Below are 15,884 nucleotides of genomic sequence, written 5' to 3'. Positions count from 1 at the left end.
GTCCAGAAATTGTTTGGTGAAATGAAGGATCTGGGCAATCCTTTTTAGGAAGAATCAAAAGACTTGCTCACATTGGACTCAAAAACCATCGTGCATCCCAGTACTGCTGAACTTGTAAGGACTCACCTTGAGAAAGGTAAAGTTGCCTTCCGAGAATTTTTCAATGGTCTGGGTGACGGAGCTTCCTTCTATAAGCCCATCAAAAAGAACAAAGCAGACTTCTTTCGCCAAGAGGCAGCTGCAACTTCTGGCGACATGAAGCAGCAGGTACTCAAAGATGATTGCAGTCTGTTCTCGCAACTCTTTATATCCTGCCAAGCACGAGAGTGTGACTTGCTTGAGTTTTTCCAACATGAAAACCAGTCTTTCCCTGCGGCGCTGAATGACAGTGGGAAACTCCACACTGGTCAGAAGTCGCAACTTGCAAAAATTCTGGAAGCTACAGTTACTCCTCCTGACACTACACCAGGATGTGATGCTGTTATCCTTGATGGGTCCTCTCTTGTGTATTCATTGCCGCCAAAGACATCAAAGACCTTTGAGGAATATGCTGTCCTAGATGTGGTTCCAAAGATTCAGATGTACTCATTGAATTTCGTGAGGTCAGACATAATTTTTGATGTTTATTGGACTTCCAGCCTGAAGGCTGAAACAAGATCAAAGAGAGGCAAAGGGGATCGACGCCGAGTGATGGAGAAAACCAAGCTGCCACCGAACTGGAAAAGTTTCCTGAGAGACAACAACAATAAGACAGAGCTCTTTGGGTTCCTTGCTGATAAGATAGTGACCATGTGTCCTGACAATGTCGTTGTGACCAAAGGAGATCAGGCTCTTTCCAAAAGATCCATCAGTCTTGATGGCTTAAGTCCTTGCAACCACGAGGTTCATGACATGGTGGCGAATCTTGGCCCAGACCAATCCAGTGGCATGCTGTCTTTCATGCCTTCACTGGCTGTGATATTCTGTCAGCTTTTCGTGGAAAAGGCAAAAAAACTGCATGGCAGGCATGGGAGGTTTACCCTCAAGTGACTCCCGTCTTCAAGAAATTAAGTCAGTACCCACCAGTCGTGGAAAATGCAGATTACAACGTCCTTGAGAAGTTTGTCATCACCATGTATGACAAGAACAGCACTATGGACAAAGTTGATGAGGCAAGACTGGACTTGTTCGCTCGGAAGCAAAGGTCTTATGATGCCATTCCACCGACAAGCGCAGCTCTCATACAGCATGTCAAACGGTCTGCCTACCGAGCAGGCTGCATATGGGGCCAGGCAACAGTGTGCAAAATGCAAACTGAAAGCCCTGCTAACTGGGGGGTGGCAGAAAGATGTTGAGGTCTGGCAAGTCTTTTGGACGACCCTTCCACCCATTGCCCAGAGTTGTCAGCAGTTAACAAAATGTGGCTGCAAGACGGAATGCCGAGGGCGATGTAAATGCTATCGCTTCAGTCTCAAGTGTACACAGTTGTGTGCATGCAAATGTGAGGACTAAATGATTGACTAATCCAGCACGTGAATCAAAAGATAATTTCCTGCTGTATGTCCTATATTATTCTTCATTTTTTCTTTTTGCAAAATGTAGCGCTAAAAGAGCCTGTCGTCATTTAATTCCGGCCATATCATCTTAGTTTTCGATAATTACGATTTTGTAAGTGCAGAAATGGATTTTTCTAACTCAAAAACATATATATTCGATGCATAGAACGTTAAAATAGCATTATTCCATCAAAATTTAGCTCAAACACAGATTCAAACCACTTCAAATGGTGGCCATTTTGTTTTTCAACATGGGTAACGTACTTTTCTGAGAGAATGGGTCCTGGAGCACATGTATACCAAATTTGGTGCTTGTACCACCAAGTGAAATATTATTTCAGTAATCTGCTGCACTACTCCTCCTGAGGATTGAGCTTGAGAGGGACCATCCACCGCCGGAGCCAGAAGGGTTGCGTGTCGTCGCCGGAGAGAACTGCGTCGAGGTTTGGTGGCCAGGACGGGCGCCGAGCGGAGTCAGGGAGGCTGGGTTCGGCTCGTCTCTCACCGACCGAGTCAGCCTAAAGACCGTACGAGGCGGACAGGTCCCAGTTAGACCCTGGTCTTCAGCTCGACTATCCTCCAGGCTGAAGGTCCTAATAAAGGCGTTAGCCACCACTTCTTTTGTGTGTGTAGGTGTGTGTGTGTGTGTGTGTGTGTGTGTATGTGTGTGTGTGTGTGTGTGTGTGTGTGTGTGTGTGTGTGTGTGTGTGTGTGTGTGTGTGTGTGTGTGTGTGTGTGTGTGTGTCCGTGGGCCCGTCTGATAAGTAGTGAACTGTTAAGTGCGTTTGCCTGTATATTATTTGCCTTGCTTGATATTCGGTTTAACCCTGCCTCTTGCGTGCTACCCTAGTCCCCCATTATTGTGAATAAATATCCCCTCTTGTTTTTTTTTTTTTTTTGTATACCTTCGTCGAGGCTCGTATGAGAGCAAACGCACAACTCACAGCAAGGGGGCATGAGACAAGAGGGGCGGGAGTGGAAGGGACAAAACAGTGGGGAACAGACACATTAGGTGAACTGTGGAAGGGAGAGGGATGGGGATGGGATGGGGAACATGGCGAAGAGATGATGGACATTACAGGGACTTTCAGGAAGGAAAGCAGGGAATTGAAGGAAGTGGGCTTGGGTGGATTATCGGGGGTAGAAAAGATCGAGGATTTGGATGGGGGAAGATGAGAGGTGGTGGTGAACAGCTGTTTTGAAAGCCTGGAGGGAAGAATGGGAAAGAATAGAGTGAGGAAGTTTATTCCAAAGGCGGGAAAAAAGAGGAATGAAAGAGTGAAGATGAGCAGTGATTCGTGATTTTGGTAGTTTTACCAGAAGGGGGTTGTTGGCGGACCTTGAGCGCCCTGTGGAAATGTGGTGGGGACAAATCGCAGAGAGAGCAGGGGCGGGGGGGGGGGGGCAAGGCTGGAGAGGAGTCGGTAGAAGACAGAAAGACCACCGACCAACCTGCGGTGATTGAGTGAGAGGCCCAAAGACTCAGCTTCATTGCGGGAGATGCCGATGATCTTAAATGCCCTGGTTTCGACAGCGTGAAGCCGAGAAAGGTGGGAGGCAGGAGCACCAGCCCAGAGTGGAGAGCAGTACTCCATCAGGCTACGGACAAAAGCTTTGTAAGTGGTCAGGAGCTCAAGAGGCCCGAGGAAGGACTGCACGACGGAGGATTCCCATTCGGCGACTGGCTTTTGAGGCGAGGTTGGAAATGTGACTTTCCCAGGAAAGGTCATGGCAGATAGTGAGACCCAGAAGCTTGAAAGAAAAGACTTCTTCCAGAGGATTGTTGAGAAAGTGGATGGGGGGGGTTTTCTAAACGGTCCTTTCGAAGAGACATAGTGAGAGTGTGAGATTTGTCTGGATTGAAAGACATGTTCCACGTGTTGGACCAGTTTGTGATTTTATCCAGATCTGCAGTGAGCGAAGAAGCTGCTGCTTGCCGGTCTGAGGGATGACAGATGGTACGGCAGAGGGTGGAGTCGTCAGCAAAGAGAAATAGAGGATTTTCCAGAGAGTTGAAGAGATCATTGATGAAAACCAGAAAAAGAACAGGGCCCAGAACGCTACCTTGAGGAACTCCAGCCTGCATAGGAAGAGGGGATGAAAGAATTCCATTTAGGGCCACACGTTGACTGCGACAGGAGAGGAAGTCTGCGAGCCATGAGTGGAGATGGCCTTGAATACCATGGGAAGAGAGTTTGGTGAGTCGTGCAGGGTTCCAGACTGTGTCAAAAGCACGTGATATGTCCAGGGATATGTCTCGGATTTCCTGTCTGGCATTGAGGACCTCCATCCATTGATGGGAGAGCAGAAGCAGCATATCCAGGGTAGAGTGACCTGGTCTGAAACCAAATTGATGATTGGAAATCAAGCCATTGGAGAAGAGGAAGGATTTCATGTCTGAAGCGATGATAGATTCCATAACCTTGCTGATGATTGGGAGAAGGCTGATTGGTCTGTAGTTGCAGGGATCTGTTTTTGCACCTTTTTTATGCAGGGCAGTGATGTTAGCAGATTTCCAAGCAGATGGCAGATGACCTTGAGCAAATGAGAGGGTGAATAGAACAGAGAGAGAGTGAGCAAGAGCAGAAGAGCAGGCTTTGAGGACACGTGGGCTGATGCCGTCTGGACCGGTTGCAGAATCTGACTCGAGGTTTGAAAGCAAGCTCTCCACCTTGTCAGGAGAAAGGATACAGAGTCCAGGGACAGTTGGGTGCGACTGGGTAAAGTGGGTAGAGAAAGTGATGGGTTTAGGACACAAGATTTAGCTGCAAACACCGAGTTTAGACATTCAGCTTTATCACGTGTGGAATCAGCAGTGCGGCCATTTGAGGTAAGGGAGGGGATGGAGGGGGAACATACACCAGAAACAGATTTGATTAAACGCCACCAGGATTTTGAGGAGGGAGAGAGGTTTGAGAGTTCAGACTTGAGATTAGAAAGATGTTGTTTTCTGGCTCTCCTGAGGGTAGATCCACACTTGTTCCGAGCTTTGTGGACGTAACTGAGATTGCCCTCAGTTGGGTTTGCTTTCAATGAAGCAAAGGCAAGTTGTTTCAGGACAACTGCCTCGCCACAAGCTTCAGTAAACCAAGGGCGGAGGATGGGTAGGACAACTGAACATAAGAGGGGATAAATCTGTGCATGAGGGAGAGCAAGTTTCTTTGAAAGAATTCCCAGGATGAGTTGATGTTTGAGAAAGTAGTGATAGGAGACCAGTCTGTAAGTTTGATGGCTGCTCGGAGACCTTGCCAGTCGACTTGAGTGAAATGCCTCTTGCGTGCTACCCTCGTCCCCCATTATTGTGAATAAATATCCCCTCTTGTTAAATGTATCAGCTCGTTCGTGTCCATTCCTTCATTGGCTAAGCGTGCTGCGTGTTTGAGGATTTGTAAAAGCTGTTACGGCCCGAAGGGGACATTTGGACTGACGGTTCTTGGTGATTATACCGCTCGGAATCGCACACGGAACGAGCACGCTAAGCGGCTCATTTTCGTACGAGTTCCGTCAAGGGTGAATTTCCCCAGTAGATTCCCCGCTTGGATACTTAGGTTTATAGAAATTTGGCTCTTCAACCTATTCCACGCAAGTGACCTGTTGGCGATCTTCGGTCCAGTCAGGACTCGGCGGCTCCAGAGTGACGACCTAAATTCCGGGCGATCGGTCGAGCCAACGCTACTGCTCCATCTCGCGATCATGCTCGCGGCCGACGTCCGGCCCCGCAACAATACTTCCTGGGTCACCATTTCCTTCCCCAACTAATTAACCTCCGCCATCGAAGATGGATGGAGGTTACTGTTTTCACCCCTTTCTGTCTGTTTGTTTGTTTGTTTGTGAACCGTATTACGGAAAAACTCCTCGACGGATTTCGACGAAACTTGGTGGAGGGGTTATCTCTGGTCCAAGGATCATGCCATTAGATTTTGGACTTGGTCCAAAATCCAATATGGCCGCTATGGCGGCCAATTTGAAAAAATATTTGAATTTTTTTTTTTTTTGCATTTGTACATGTTTTAAGTGATTTCCAACCCCCCCCCCCAAAAAAAAAAAAATTGTTGGAGAAAAAAAAAACTTGCAAATTTTTTTTCAACAATTTTTTTTTTATTGCATTTCTACATGTTTTAAGTGATTTCCAACAAAAAACATGCCAAAATTATAATTGCGGCTGATTTTTGGAACTTCACGTGGATATACCCACGTAAAATAAATTTCTGTCTCAAGGAATCCAGTTATGACGAATGAATTGAGTATGTAAAAGTTAAAAGTAAAAGGGAAAGTTGCAAACTGTAATTCTGTGAGCACTGTTGATGTCAAATTGAATGAATAGGATATCAGGTTCACTTGAGTGACCTAGCAGTATTGGCGGCGGAGGTTTTGCACTCCACCGAGTGCTCCCCCTCTAGTTTCTGTTGTTTTGCTCATGCTTCTTTATTAATGGTGGTGTTTTTGACTGCTCAAAATACCAGTGAAATCTGCTGCCAAAAATAAACTCGGGAATTTAACATCATTAATTTCATTACTTAATAGAGCTGGAAGGATAGCTTAGCTTTGAGGTATGTGCACTCACATTCGAAATGTCAAGCCTGCGTTTGAATCTTAACCCAACTATAAACTGTCACCGTGATGTTTCCTATGTCGGGTGAGGCATAAATGTGTGCATGGTCACTTGGAAGGACATTTAACTGGAGGACCCGTCTGCCAACACTGGTTGTTTGTGAATGTTAAATATCCCATGATGTATTACACAATGAGTGGGCGAGGTATTGCCACCACCATGGACAAATTGCAAATGCCTGCCACATCGGGTCGAATGTCAGCCAGCCCATTCGTTTCATGAAAGACTTCAACTAAATCGTTCCCAGGCCGAGCCGCAAGAACATGGGAATAACGGGTTGGTGAAGTAGTCTGAGTCGTAGTAGTAGTGGCATTAATCGATTGTCAGGATGGCCTAGATGCACGCACCCTCGCCTCTTAAGTCGTCAAGCCTGGGTTTGAATCCCAACCCAGCTATAAACTGTCATCCCATTGTTTCACAGGCAGGCTGATTCATTAATGTGTGTGTACCATCCCTCGGATTGATGTTAAACTTGGCCTCCCAGATGCCGGAATTAGTTTGTGGACGTTAAAGATCTCTCGACGTTCTTCGCGAAGAGTAGGCAAGCAAACTATCGCCGGCGCCCTGAACAAATGATCAATTCCTGCCCTCACTATTGCTGGGAAGGCCATGGCAAACCATCCAGTTTAATCCATGTCAAGAAACTCCCTCACGATTACATGTGCGATATCACCCCCCCCCACACCCCCGCTACTCCCACCCTCCATTTTAATGGGACTATTTTTTTTTGAGAACTTCAATATTCATCTTGTATCATGAAATATGTGTAAAATCTTCCTGTCTATTTTATCCCAACTTGCCCAAAAGGAACATTGTTTCCACTGTTAACCTGTGCTGCAAGCTTGATTTGAAGAAGATTGCTCTGCACGCGCGCAATGCTGAGTACAACCCCAAGGTACAATCCTTTGTTTAAACACTTTTGCCTCATCCTAAATACGATGCCTTTCCCGTTTCCCTAGATGCAGGTACTTGTTTATGAAATGTGGCAATACATTTCTGGGACATCAAAACCAATCTATAAGCGATACAAATCATCAATGCGTATCTTTTTGTCTGCGATGGAGTGGCGATCTGTCCTGGATTGGTTTTTGGCCTTGAGACATTATCTCAATTTGTCATGAAGCTATGCCAAAAGTGTGGGCCTCCATTATTACCATTTTGTAGTCGACAACTGGACATGTTGTCGGGCAGTTTACTTCCTCCAGAATTCCATCCCCTTTTAAGTGTAGCACAAAAGCATGAGCATTTGAGCCACGGTGCAAGTTGTATTCTGATAATGTTGTTTATATATGCTTTTAAAAGCAAATATTTTGTTTCAGAGAGGAGAAGTCTTGGAGGCATTTGTGTGCAGGAACCTGTGTGTTCATCAAACCCAAAGCTTGTGCTGTCCGACCTTCCCATTTGCTACTTTTTGTCGTGAAATGTGATATAATGGCAACATATCCTGAATATGAAACATTGGAAAACGTGTCCGGTCACATGTTCTCCAGCTGAAAAATGGCTTCATTACTTGCGATATCTCATGTGGCAATGCGTGACAATGCGGCATCAAAAGGTCCGTGGCCGTTTTCCTCAAGGGGTCTGTGGTCATTTCCGATGCTACCTGCCAAATAAATGCGCGTACCAAAAGTGTTTTCTTGCATTGAATGCATTGTTCAAATGTTTCAATTGTTAGCGTGCTGTGTTGAGTGCTGCACATGTGCTGCCTTTGTTCGGCTTCAAATGGCCTTGTCATGACCTGTATTCGCTGAGACTTCTAGAAGGGCAAATGCAACATATTTCTTCAAAAACCTGTTTTATATTCAACCAAGATGATGTAATCTATATATTAATACTGAAAGACCAATTTTGTGCTCCTCCTAGCGGTCGCGTCACGTTTTTCTCGGTACTGTGACCTGGACTGAAAGAAACTTCGTACCTGTAAGAGTGCATCGCACATCGTGCCAATAGTCAACTTTCAACTCTGAAGCAGAAAAAACACTTTTCATTTTACATTCGTTTACATGGCGACGTGTGACGTCACCGCTGAGAGGCGTCAGGACGTCATGACATCATCGGTCATTCACTGACGTCATTACGTCTGTCGTCGACAGACCGTCACCGCTGAGAGGTGTAATTCCACTCCTCGAAAATAGCGTCTACAATGTAAAACCCTCTTCTGCACAAGCTGACTCCCTCAGAATGTGAATTTGACACAAAAAATGTAACAAGAAACATTGTATCTATATATTAATACTGAAGGACCAATTTTGTGCTCCTCCTCGAGGTCACGTCACGTTTTTCTCGGTACTGTGACCTGAGAAGTTTTGACACGGTGTTTGTACGTCAAAGGAGACACGTGCACAAATCAGGGGATTTCTTCACAAGGAGTAGTGTACACCAAAAATGTCGTGTACAAGGACGTTTTGTAGGCCTCATTAAGGAAGTCCATGGAGTACATCGACTGGGATCCATCCGGCTCTTACAAGAGCCGCCACTGGTTGTCATATTGTACTCATGGAACGGAATCCGTCCGTGACGGGGTTTCGGATAGTTATTATTATTAGCCCATTCTCCACACAGCGGAAGACTGGGTTTTGTGTGTGTCCGTCCGTGTCCGTCCGTGTGTGTCCGTGTGTGTCCGTGTCCATAACTTTTTAGACACACGAGCTTTTGTCATCAAATTTTCAACAAAGCTCTATTATGAGAATATGGAGAACACAAATTAATAATTTTATCGAAATGATTTTCAATATTATTATTATTATTACCTCTGCTGTCGAAGGTGAAGGTGGTTATGTTTTCACCTTAGTCTATCTGTGTGTTACTTGCAAAATCGAAGATTTTTTAAGTATATTGGTCGGTCGACTTTGTTAGTCTGTCTGTCTGTCTTTATTTGTTTGTTAATTGGGAAACAACATTTGTTTTTGACAAGTATGTGTGATCGTTTTCATTTGTTTGTCTGTCCACTCACCTTTAATCGCCTACAGGTCACAATTTTAAACCGACATTCATGAAACTTCACCAAATGGTGGAGTTGGTGGCCCGACGCAATCCTATTTAAAAGGTCAAAAGGTCATCATAGGCCAGAGGTCAACAACTTTTTCGAATTTCTAAAATCCTCAATTTTCATCTGATTATCTTGAAATTTGAAGAGTTGCATATTTGGTCATTGAATTCAACCACCAATTATATTTGAGGTCATCATCGGCTAAAAGGTCAACAAAGGCCAAAGGTCAACAACTGAGGTGAGATTTCTAAAATCCTCAATTTTCAACCTATTGATTTGAAATTTAAAGAAGATTTGCATACCCTGTAACTGAATTCAACTCCCAATTATTTTTGAGTTCAAAGGTCAAAAAGTCAACACAGGCCAAATTTCTAAAATCGTCAATTTTCATCCAATGACTTGAAATTTGAAGAGGATTTGGAAATTTGGTCATTTAATTCAACCACCAATTATTTTTAAGGTCAGATTTGTTTTATGGATTTTGCAAGTGTCGTGCTGTGTGCAGGATATCTCAAAAAGTTGTTTCTTCTTTCTTCTTTGTTTGTTTGTGTGCAGGATATCTCAAAAAGTTGTGGACAGATTCGGAAAAAACTTTGTGTACAGATTGGGTGCGTTATGAGGACGAACTGATTAGATTTTAGTGAAGACCCGAATCCAGATCCGGATACGAGAATTTTAACATTTTAAAGTGATTCCTCACTATTGAGAAAAACGATACTGTATATAGCATAATATTTCAAATATATATTGTGCCCGATATGTTCTGCTGGATCAGGAATTGCGTGTTGGAGGTCTGCACTCTACCAAATGAGCTTCGAGTTATTATTGTCATTGTTCGACACTTTTTTGGCCTTTTTTATTTTTATTTTTTGCTGTATTATTTTTTAAACATTTTTTTTATTTCTCAGCAACCACTTGTCTGATTGACACAAAATTTTCAGGGTGGGAGCGACCCCCTCCCCCCTCCCATGGAGAATATTTTAATGATACTGGTGATGTCATAGGTCTTGTGGTATGGCAGCCATCTTGGATGAAACGCAAAAAATCAAAACGTTATATCTCTGAAACCGCTGATCAGAAAAATTTGAAACCTAGCAAGTCTCATACTCCCAATGGGGAATAAGGGATTGTAAGGATGCCATCATCGGTAAGTGGTAGCCTCGCTCTAAATGTTTTAATCAAACTCCTTGTTGACCATTGAGATTCGGTGTACGTCCAGGCCATAAAATTTTTACCAATTGAGCTTTTGTCATCAAATCATCAACAAACCTTAATTGTGAGATTGTGAATGAAACACAAATTATTTAAATGTACAAATCTTTTTTTTTAAGTTTAGTTTTCGTCAAGTTTAGTTTGAGTCTAAAGCGCACGTGGACAGGCTTTGCATTTTGAGATGCTTTCGAGTTACCTCCATCACCGAAGGTGTGTGGAGGTTATTTTTTCACCTTATCTGTCTGTAAATGCTTGTTTGTTTGTTTGTTTGTTTGTGAACAAAATATCTCAAAAAGTTGTGGACGGATTTGGACAAAATTTTGTGGAGAGCTTGGGTATGTGACAAGGACGAAATGATTAGATTTTGTGAAGATCCGGATCTGAGAATTTTTTTTAATGATTCTTCACCATTGAGAGATGGGGCGAAACTGCTATATAGCACAATATCGCAAAGAATTGTGGATGGATTCTGATGAAACTTGGTGGACAGGTTGGGTGTATGACCACGACAAATTGATTCGAATTTGGTGAAGATCCGAATCCGGATCTGGATACGATAATTATTTAATTTTTTAAGTGACTCCATTCATTGAGGGACGGGGCCAAAATCGATATAGTACTGAATCCGCATGATGCTTCAAAAATGTATTGGGTCCGATATGTTTTCGTGGATGAGGTATTATGTGCTCCATTGAATGCCCTTCGAGTTTTTCATTGATTTGTAAAAATTTCAAAACAAAATAAAATAAAAACGTCCAATTTGACATTATGGGGTATTTTTTTTTAGATCAGTGACAAAAATAATCTCAATTCATTCGATTTTGAATTCAGGCTGTAACACAACAAAATGTAACTAAGGTGAGGTGTGTGAATACTTATTGAAAGGCACGGTTCCTGGGATCATTTCAATTGCATTTAGCCATGAACTAACACCCAGGCCTGAGGCCGATCGATCTGTGCTGCTTCATGCAATGGCAGCACATGATTTTATTGGGGGTGGAGTCAGTCCGGCAAATGAGTGTAAAGCAGTGAGGTGAAGTCAGGGCAGCTGAACACTGACTGACCCAAATATAATATGTGATATTTTCCAAGTCCAAAAAAACTCTGAAAAATTGATGAAACGCCCTGAAACTCGAATTTGTTCTGGAACATCAGAATATAGCCAGGTACCAAGTTTCAATGAAATATGTCAAAGGGCATGGGGAAAAAGTCAGAAAAACTACAGGTGGGACAGAGACAGGCGGAGAGCAAACCTATTGTCCCCTCCAGTGAAAGTCCGTGAGTGATATATAAATAGTATTTTTTTATATAAATACATTTTGAATATTCATCTGATTTTGTAACTTGTGCTGATTGTTGTTGATCCACAGTCAGTTCTGCTCAAACAGACCCTCAGTACGGAGATAGCCGATTGATCTCTGGGGAGTGACCCAGAGATCCCTCACGTCTAAGATGTTGACTTGTGCTAGTAAATTCTCATGGTACTTGTTTTACGACACTGATTATTTTTACTAATAAAATAGCCTGTGCGTCGATGTGTTTGACAGTGCCATAGTTCCATGACGATGACAGCAATAAACTTTATACTGTGCTTGGGTATGATTACTTAAAAAAAAAATTAATTGCTTGCTGTTCCCCATCACTGGAGATAAGTACTTTTGCTAGTTTAAAATAAAGGGTCATCAAGAATTGTCAGTCAGTCTGTATTTTTGTTGTCATATTCTGCGATTACTGTCTACATTTTCACAGGTACTAGAAATATTTATTCACTGGACTTAACTTTCACCGAAATTACTTGACTGCGAAAAGCGCCAAAGTTAGATCCATGCAAAAGATGTACTTTACAGTATTGTCTACGATACATTCCTGATTAAAATAGAGGGTTCCAAAATAGAGATTGCCTTTAAATGAGATTTACAAAATAAAATACTGTTCCAGATTTGACTGTGTGTTGCTTTCACTGCTGTTGATGTAGCTATGCACATTTTGATTGTCTAATCTTGCATTGCATTTTTAATGAGTTATTTTCTTGTTTTTGCAGCGATTTGCTGCAGTTATAATGAGAATTCGAGAGCCAAGGACAACTGCATTGATATTCAGTTCTGGGAAGATGGTCTGCACAGGAGCAAAAAGGTTGACCATGTTGAAATAATTTAACCAAAAGTCGTGCACTCGGTTAATTCCATTATGAAGGGTCAATAAGTCCCTGCCCTCCTTGACCCTGAAGCCGCCAAGGAAGGGTCCCACACTGGCAAAGCCTGGTACATGTTTTACCTTTTCTCTGTCCTTGACAACCAGTTCCTTGCAGTGGGTGAGCTCTCTGATGCCAATACAATACAAGTCTTGTCTTTGACTGAGACTTTTTGAAAAGGAGGCTAAACACATTGGAGAGTTTCGTTCGGATTGACTCTTGTGGTCCAAATGGCTTGTCAGGTTCATACACTAATGCTTGCTGCACCTCTTTCTAACAGTGAGGATCAGTCTCGGCTGGCAGCGCGAAAGTATGCACGTGTCGTTCAGAAGCTCGGTTTTCCGGCTAAGTTTTTGGATTTCAAGATCCAGAACATGGTGGGAAGCTGTGACGTAAAGTTCCCCATTCGCCTGGAGGGTCTCGTTCTTACACATCAGCAATTTAGTAGGTGGGTTATCTTCTAGCATGGCTGTGATGAGCACTAACCTTGTTTGTGAATTTACCTTTTTGCCAGAAAAGCCAAATAAGTAATTATTGGTTTTGCCTTCCAGTGGTGCATGTAGTCGATCATCTCTTTGGGATTAATTTTGCAATTATTGTATACTGGCAGAAGCCCGTGGTAAAAAAAATACCATGATATACAAAATACCAAAAATACAAAAAAGTGAGGGGAAAAAAAAAATGGAAGCCTTTTATTCTTGCAATGGTTGAAAGGGCTCAAAAATGGGAGGTTATATATATTTTAACAGCAGAGAAAAAAAATTTTTGAGAGTGATCGAAGCAGCGGTCTGTTGCCTATACACCACCAGGGTCCAATATTTAATTTTGTCTGGATTAAAAAAAAATACAATTTTCCTGTAGTTTTGGATTCTTTTGAAGCAACTTTTACTTGGTAATTTTTTTCTCTCCGAGGAGCATTTCCATATTTCAAGGTGGGACAAATAGACAAACAAAGTAGCTTTTCACACAAGCATCTACTCGCTCTTCCATGAGCTGAGATTTTGCACATGATAAAGGAAGGGCGTTTAGGGGAGGAAATATTGGGTCAATAGTAGAAAGTAGTCGGGAATTGTGGAGCAGTGCATTGCAAATCGATTTGCATTTTTCAATGTCACTTGTGTTGATCTATATGTGTGCTCTTCCCCATAGCTATGAGCCGGAGCTTTTTCCTGGCCTAATATACCGCATGGTGAAACCTAGGATTGTTCTTCTGATCTTTGTTTCAGGAAAAGTTGTTCTTACAGGTGAGTCTGTCATCATCTCCAAGCATACTAGACCTCCTCTTTGGGATTATCTTGACGATTTAAAGTCCCTCAGAAGTCACACTGTTCGACTTGAAGCACTTTACTTGGGGGTTGGGTGGTGGGGGTAGATATGCATATCAAGGTTGGGAGGGTTGATTTTAGGCCTTGTGATGCTATCTCAATAATTTTTTACATCCCAAACTCAAAAGTTAATTCTTTATTTATATGAGTCTAAGTGTGCATGCAAATCATAAGTTGTACACAGTATGAACTTTTCGACGAGCAGAATTTGAACAAGAAAGTTAGCACCAAACCAGAAACATTGGTGATTTGTGCGAAATTAATTTGCATCGGCAATCTATTTCATGCCAGGCATGGCCAATAATAAAACAGGAAGGGGTACAACAAAACTGAAAATGAGCCACTGTGGAAGTAGCATATGCACAAACCTAACGACACCCTCAATTTATACAAGACAGAACACTTGCACAATTGTTGCCAATTTCCATACTCCTTTATGGAGTGCATAAATGTGTCCATGACAAGTGACTATATTTCCATGGCTTGGAACCATCCTGCCCAGGTTGCCACTCCGTCACAGGGTGATGTAGGTTCTGGCTGGAATTTGGTCAAGATGCCAGCACACGATAGCTTACTATTGCAAAAGACGTGCTGGTATCTTCAACATCCACCAGCTAATATCAGCGGACATGACACCTGGCTTAACATCCATCCTCCTCCACATTCGGGTCATGCCCAGCCTGCAAAGTACCAGAGTGATAGCTTAGAGTTAGTTTGGGAATGTATTATTTTAAAAGGATGTTTTTCTATAGTCAACGTGCATTGTTTGTTTTTCATATCCGGAGGAGATGCTCATTTTTACAATTCCAATGTTTTCTCGAATGAAGGTGCCAAAGTTCGGACCGAAATATACGAGGCATTCGACAACATCTACCCTATTTTGAAGGGATTCCGGAAAACAACATGAAAACTTGACATTTGAAGAAATGTTTAAATGGAATCATTCAGCAAAGATGGACTGCTTACTTCCTTATGAAGTTGTTTGTTTGTTATAAAATGCACAAGCAGCTTGCTTCACCATCCATCGTTTCCTGTGTCTGTATTTCACATTTGTAAGGCAAGGAGCTTCTGGGACGTGACTGTAATCATGTTTTTGCAAGGGTTTTGTTATTGCTGAGAGTTCATTGTAAATATTTCATTTCTACTTAAAATATTGTACATGTATCCTGGTTTTATTTTAAGCAAATGACAGATGATAATTACATGAGTTGTATGATAATTATAAACCATGGACTTAATTGCGATGTGCACAAAGATATCAGTGTTCAATTTTGTTAAAACTTTATTTTCCCCCAAAATGTTTAACGGACTTTCCTAATTGCCAAGTTGCATTTTAATCTGCTAATTCTATTTTGTACTATATTTATCGTGCCTCTTTGTTTGCTACTGATGTCACCACCTGTCCGGTTTTGGTGTAGATTGAGGCAGACTGCAGTAATTCTGAGACATAGAGCATAGTTTCATTATCTTCTGACAAAAGACTTAATTTTATGACCTCTTGTTTTATCTTGTTTGGCCGCCCACCTCTCAAAGGGTGTCTGAGAACATCTTATTTTATTGCTGAGATTAAAAACAATTTCTTGGTGTAACATAATCTTCATACTTGCTCCATTGCCTTTGCAAGAAACCAATGTCTATTGCCCTTTTATTAAACTGTATAAATTTCTCCCCAGAATTTTTATCTGGAGCTATGGTAAATTAAAAGTATGTTTCAGAGAATTCCACCTCTTTGTATCATTATTGTAGCCTCGGTTTTGGATTAAATTGCAACTCGGTGTTTGCCTCCTCATCATAATTTGTCAAACCTGTCCCCTTCTGTCAATTTCTGTCCCCATCTTACCCACTGTGTACTGGACTTTGTGTCTTTCTTACCGAGGATGGGAGGAAAATTTCTGTCCAGCCTTGATTCTGCATTGATGACTGCTCCAGATGGCATCAGTGCCAATGTTTTCAAATATTGGTGCTGTTGGTGCTGCCAGTGCTCTTAAGCAGTCATTTGACTGCCTCACGTCAACTTGCA

The 15,884-nt window shown here is 42.4% G+C and overlaps 1 protein-coding gene across 2 annotated transcripts in view; it reads left to right on the top strand.

The window, feature by feature from the left end:
- Nucleotides 1–15,659, top strand: part of LOC147023818 (TATA-box-binding protein-like) — a 77,484-nt gene extending 61,825 nt beyond the window's left edge. For both annotated transcript variants that reach the window (XM_085889645.1, XM_085889646.1), the window contains 5 exons: nt 6,955–7,042; nt 12,390–12,481; nt 12,820–12,987; nt 13,689–13,783; nt 14,692–15,659. In XM_085889645.1, coding sequence (XP_085745771.1) covers nt 6,955–7,042; nt 12,390–12,481; nt 12,820–12,987; nt 13,689–13,783; nt 14,692–14,771 — 523 coding nt within the window. In that variant the 3' untranslated portion in view covers nt 14,772–15,659. The remainder of the gene's footprint in view (nt 1–6,954; nt 7,043–12,389; nt 12,482–12,819; nt 12,988–13,688; nt 13,784–14,691) is intronic.
- The last annotated feature ends 225 nt before the right edge of the window (nt 15,660–15,884 follow it).

This window comes from Eptatretus burgeri, chromosome 7 (assembly GCF_056783735.1).
Source record: "Eptatretus burgeri isolate ZD-2024b chromosome 7, Ebu_testis_v1, whole genome shotgun sequence".
Classification (NCBI taxonomy): Eukaryota; Metazoa; Chordata; class Myxini; order Myxiniformes; family Myxinidae; genus Eptatretus; species Eptatretus burgeri.
Note: the sequence above shows the minus strand (reverse complement) of the source record. Positions and strands in the feature narration are given on the sequence as shown.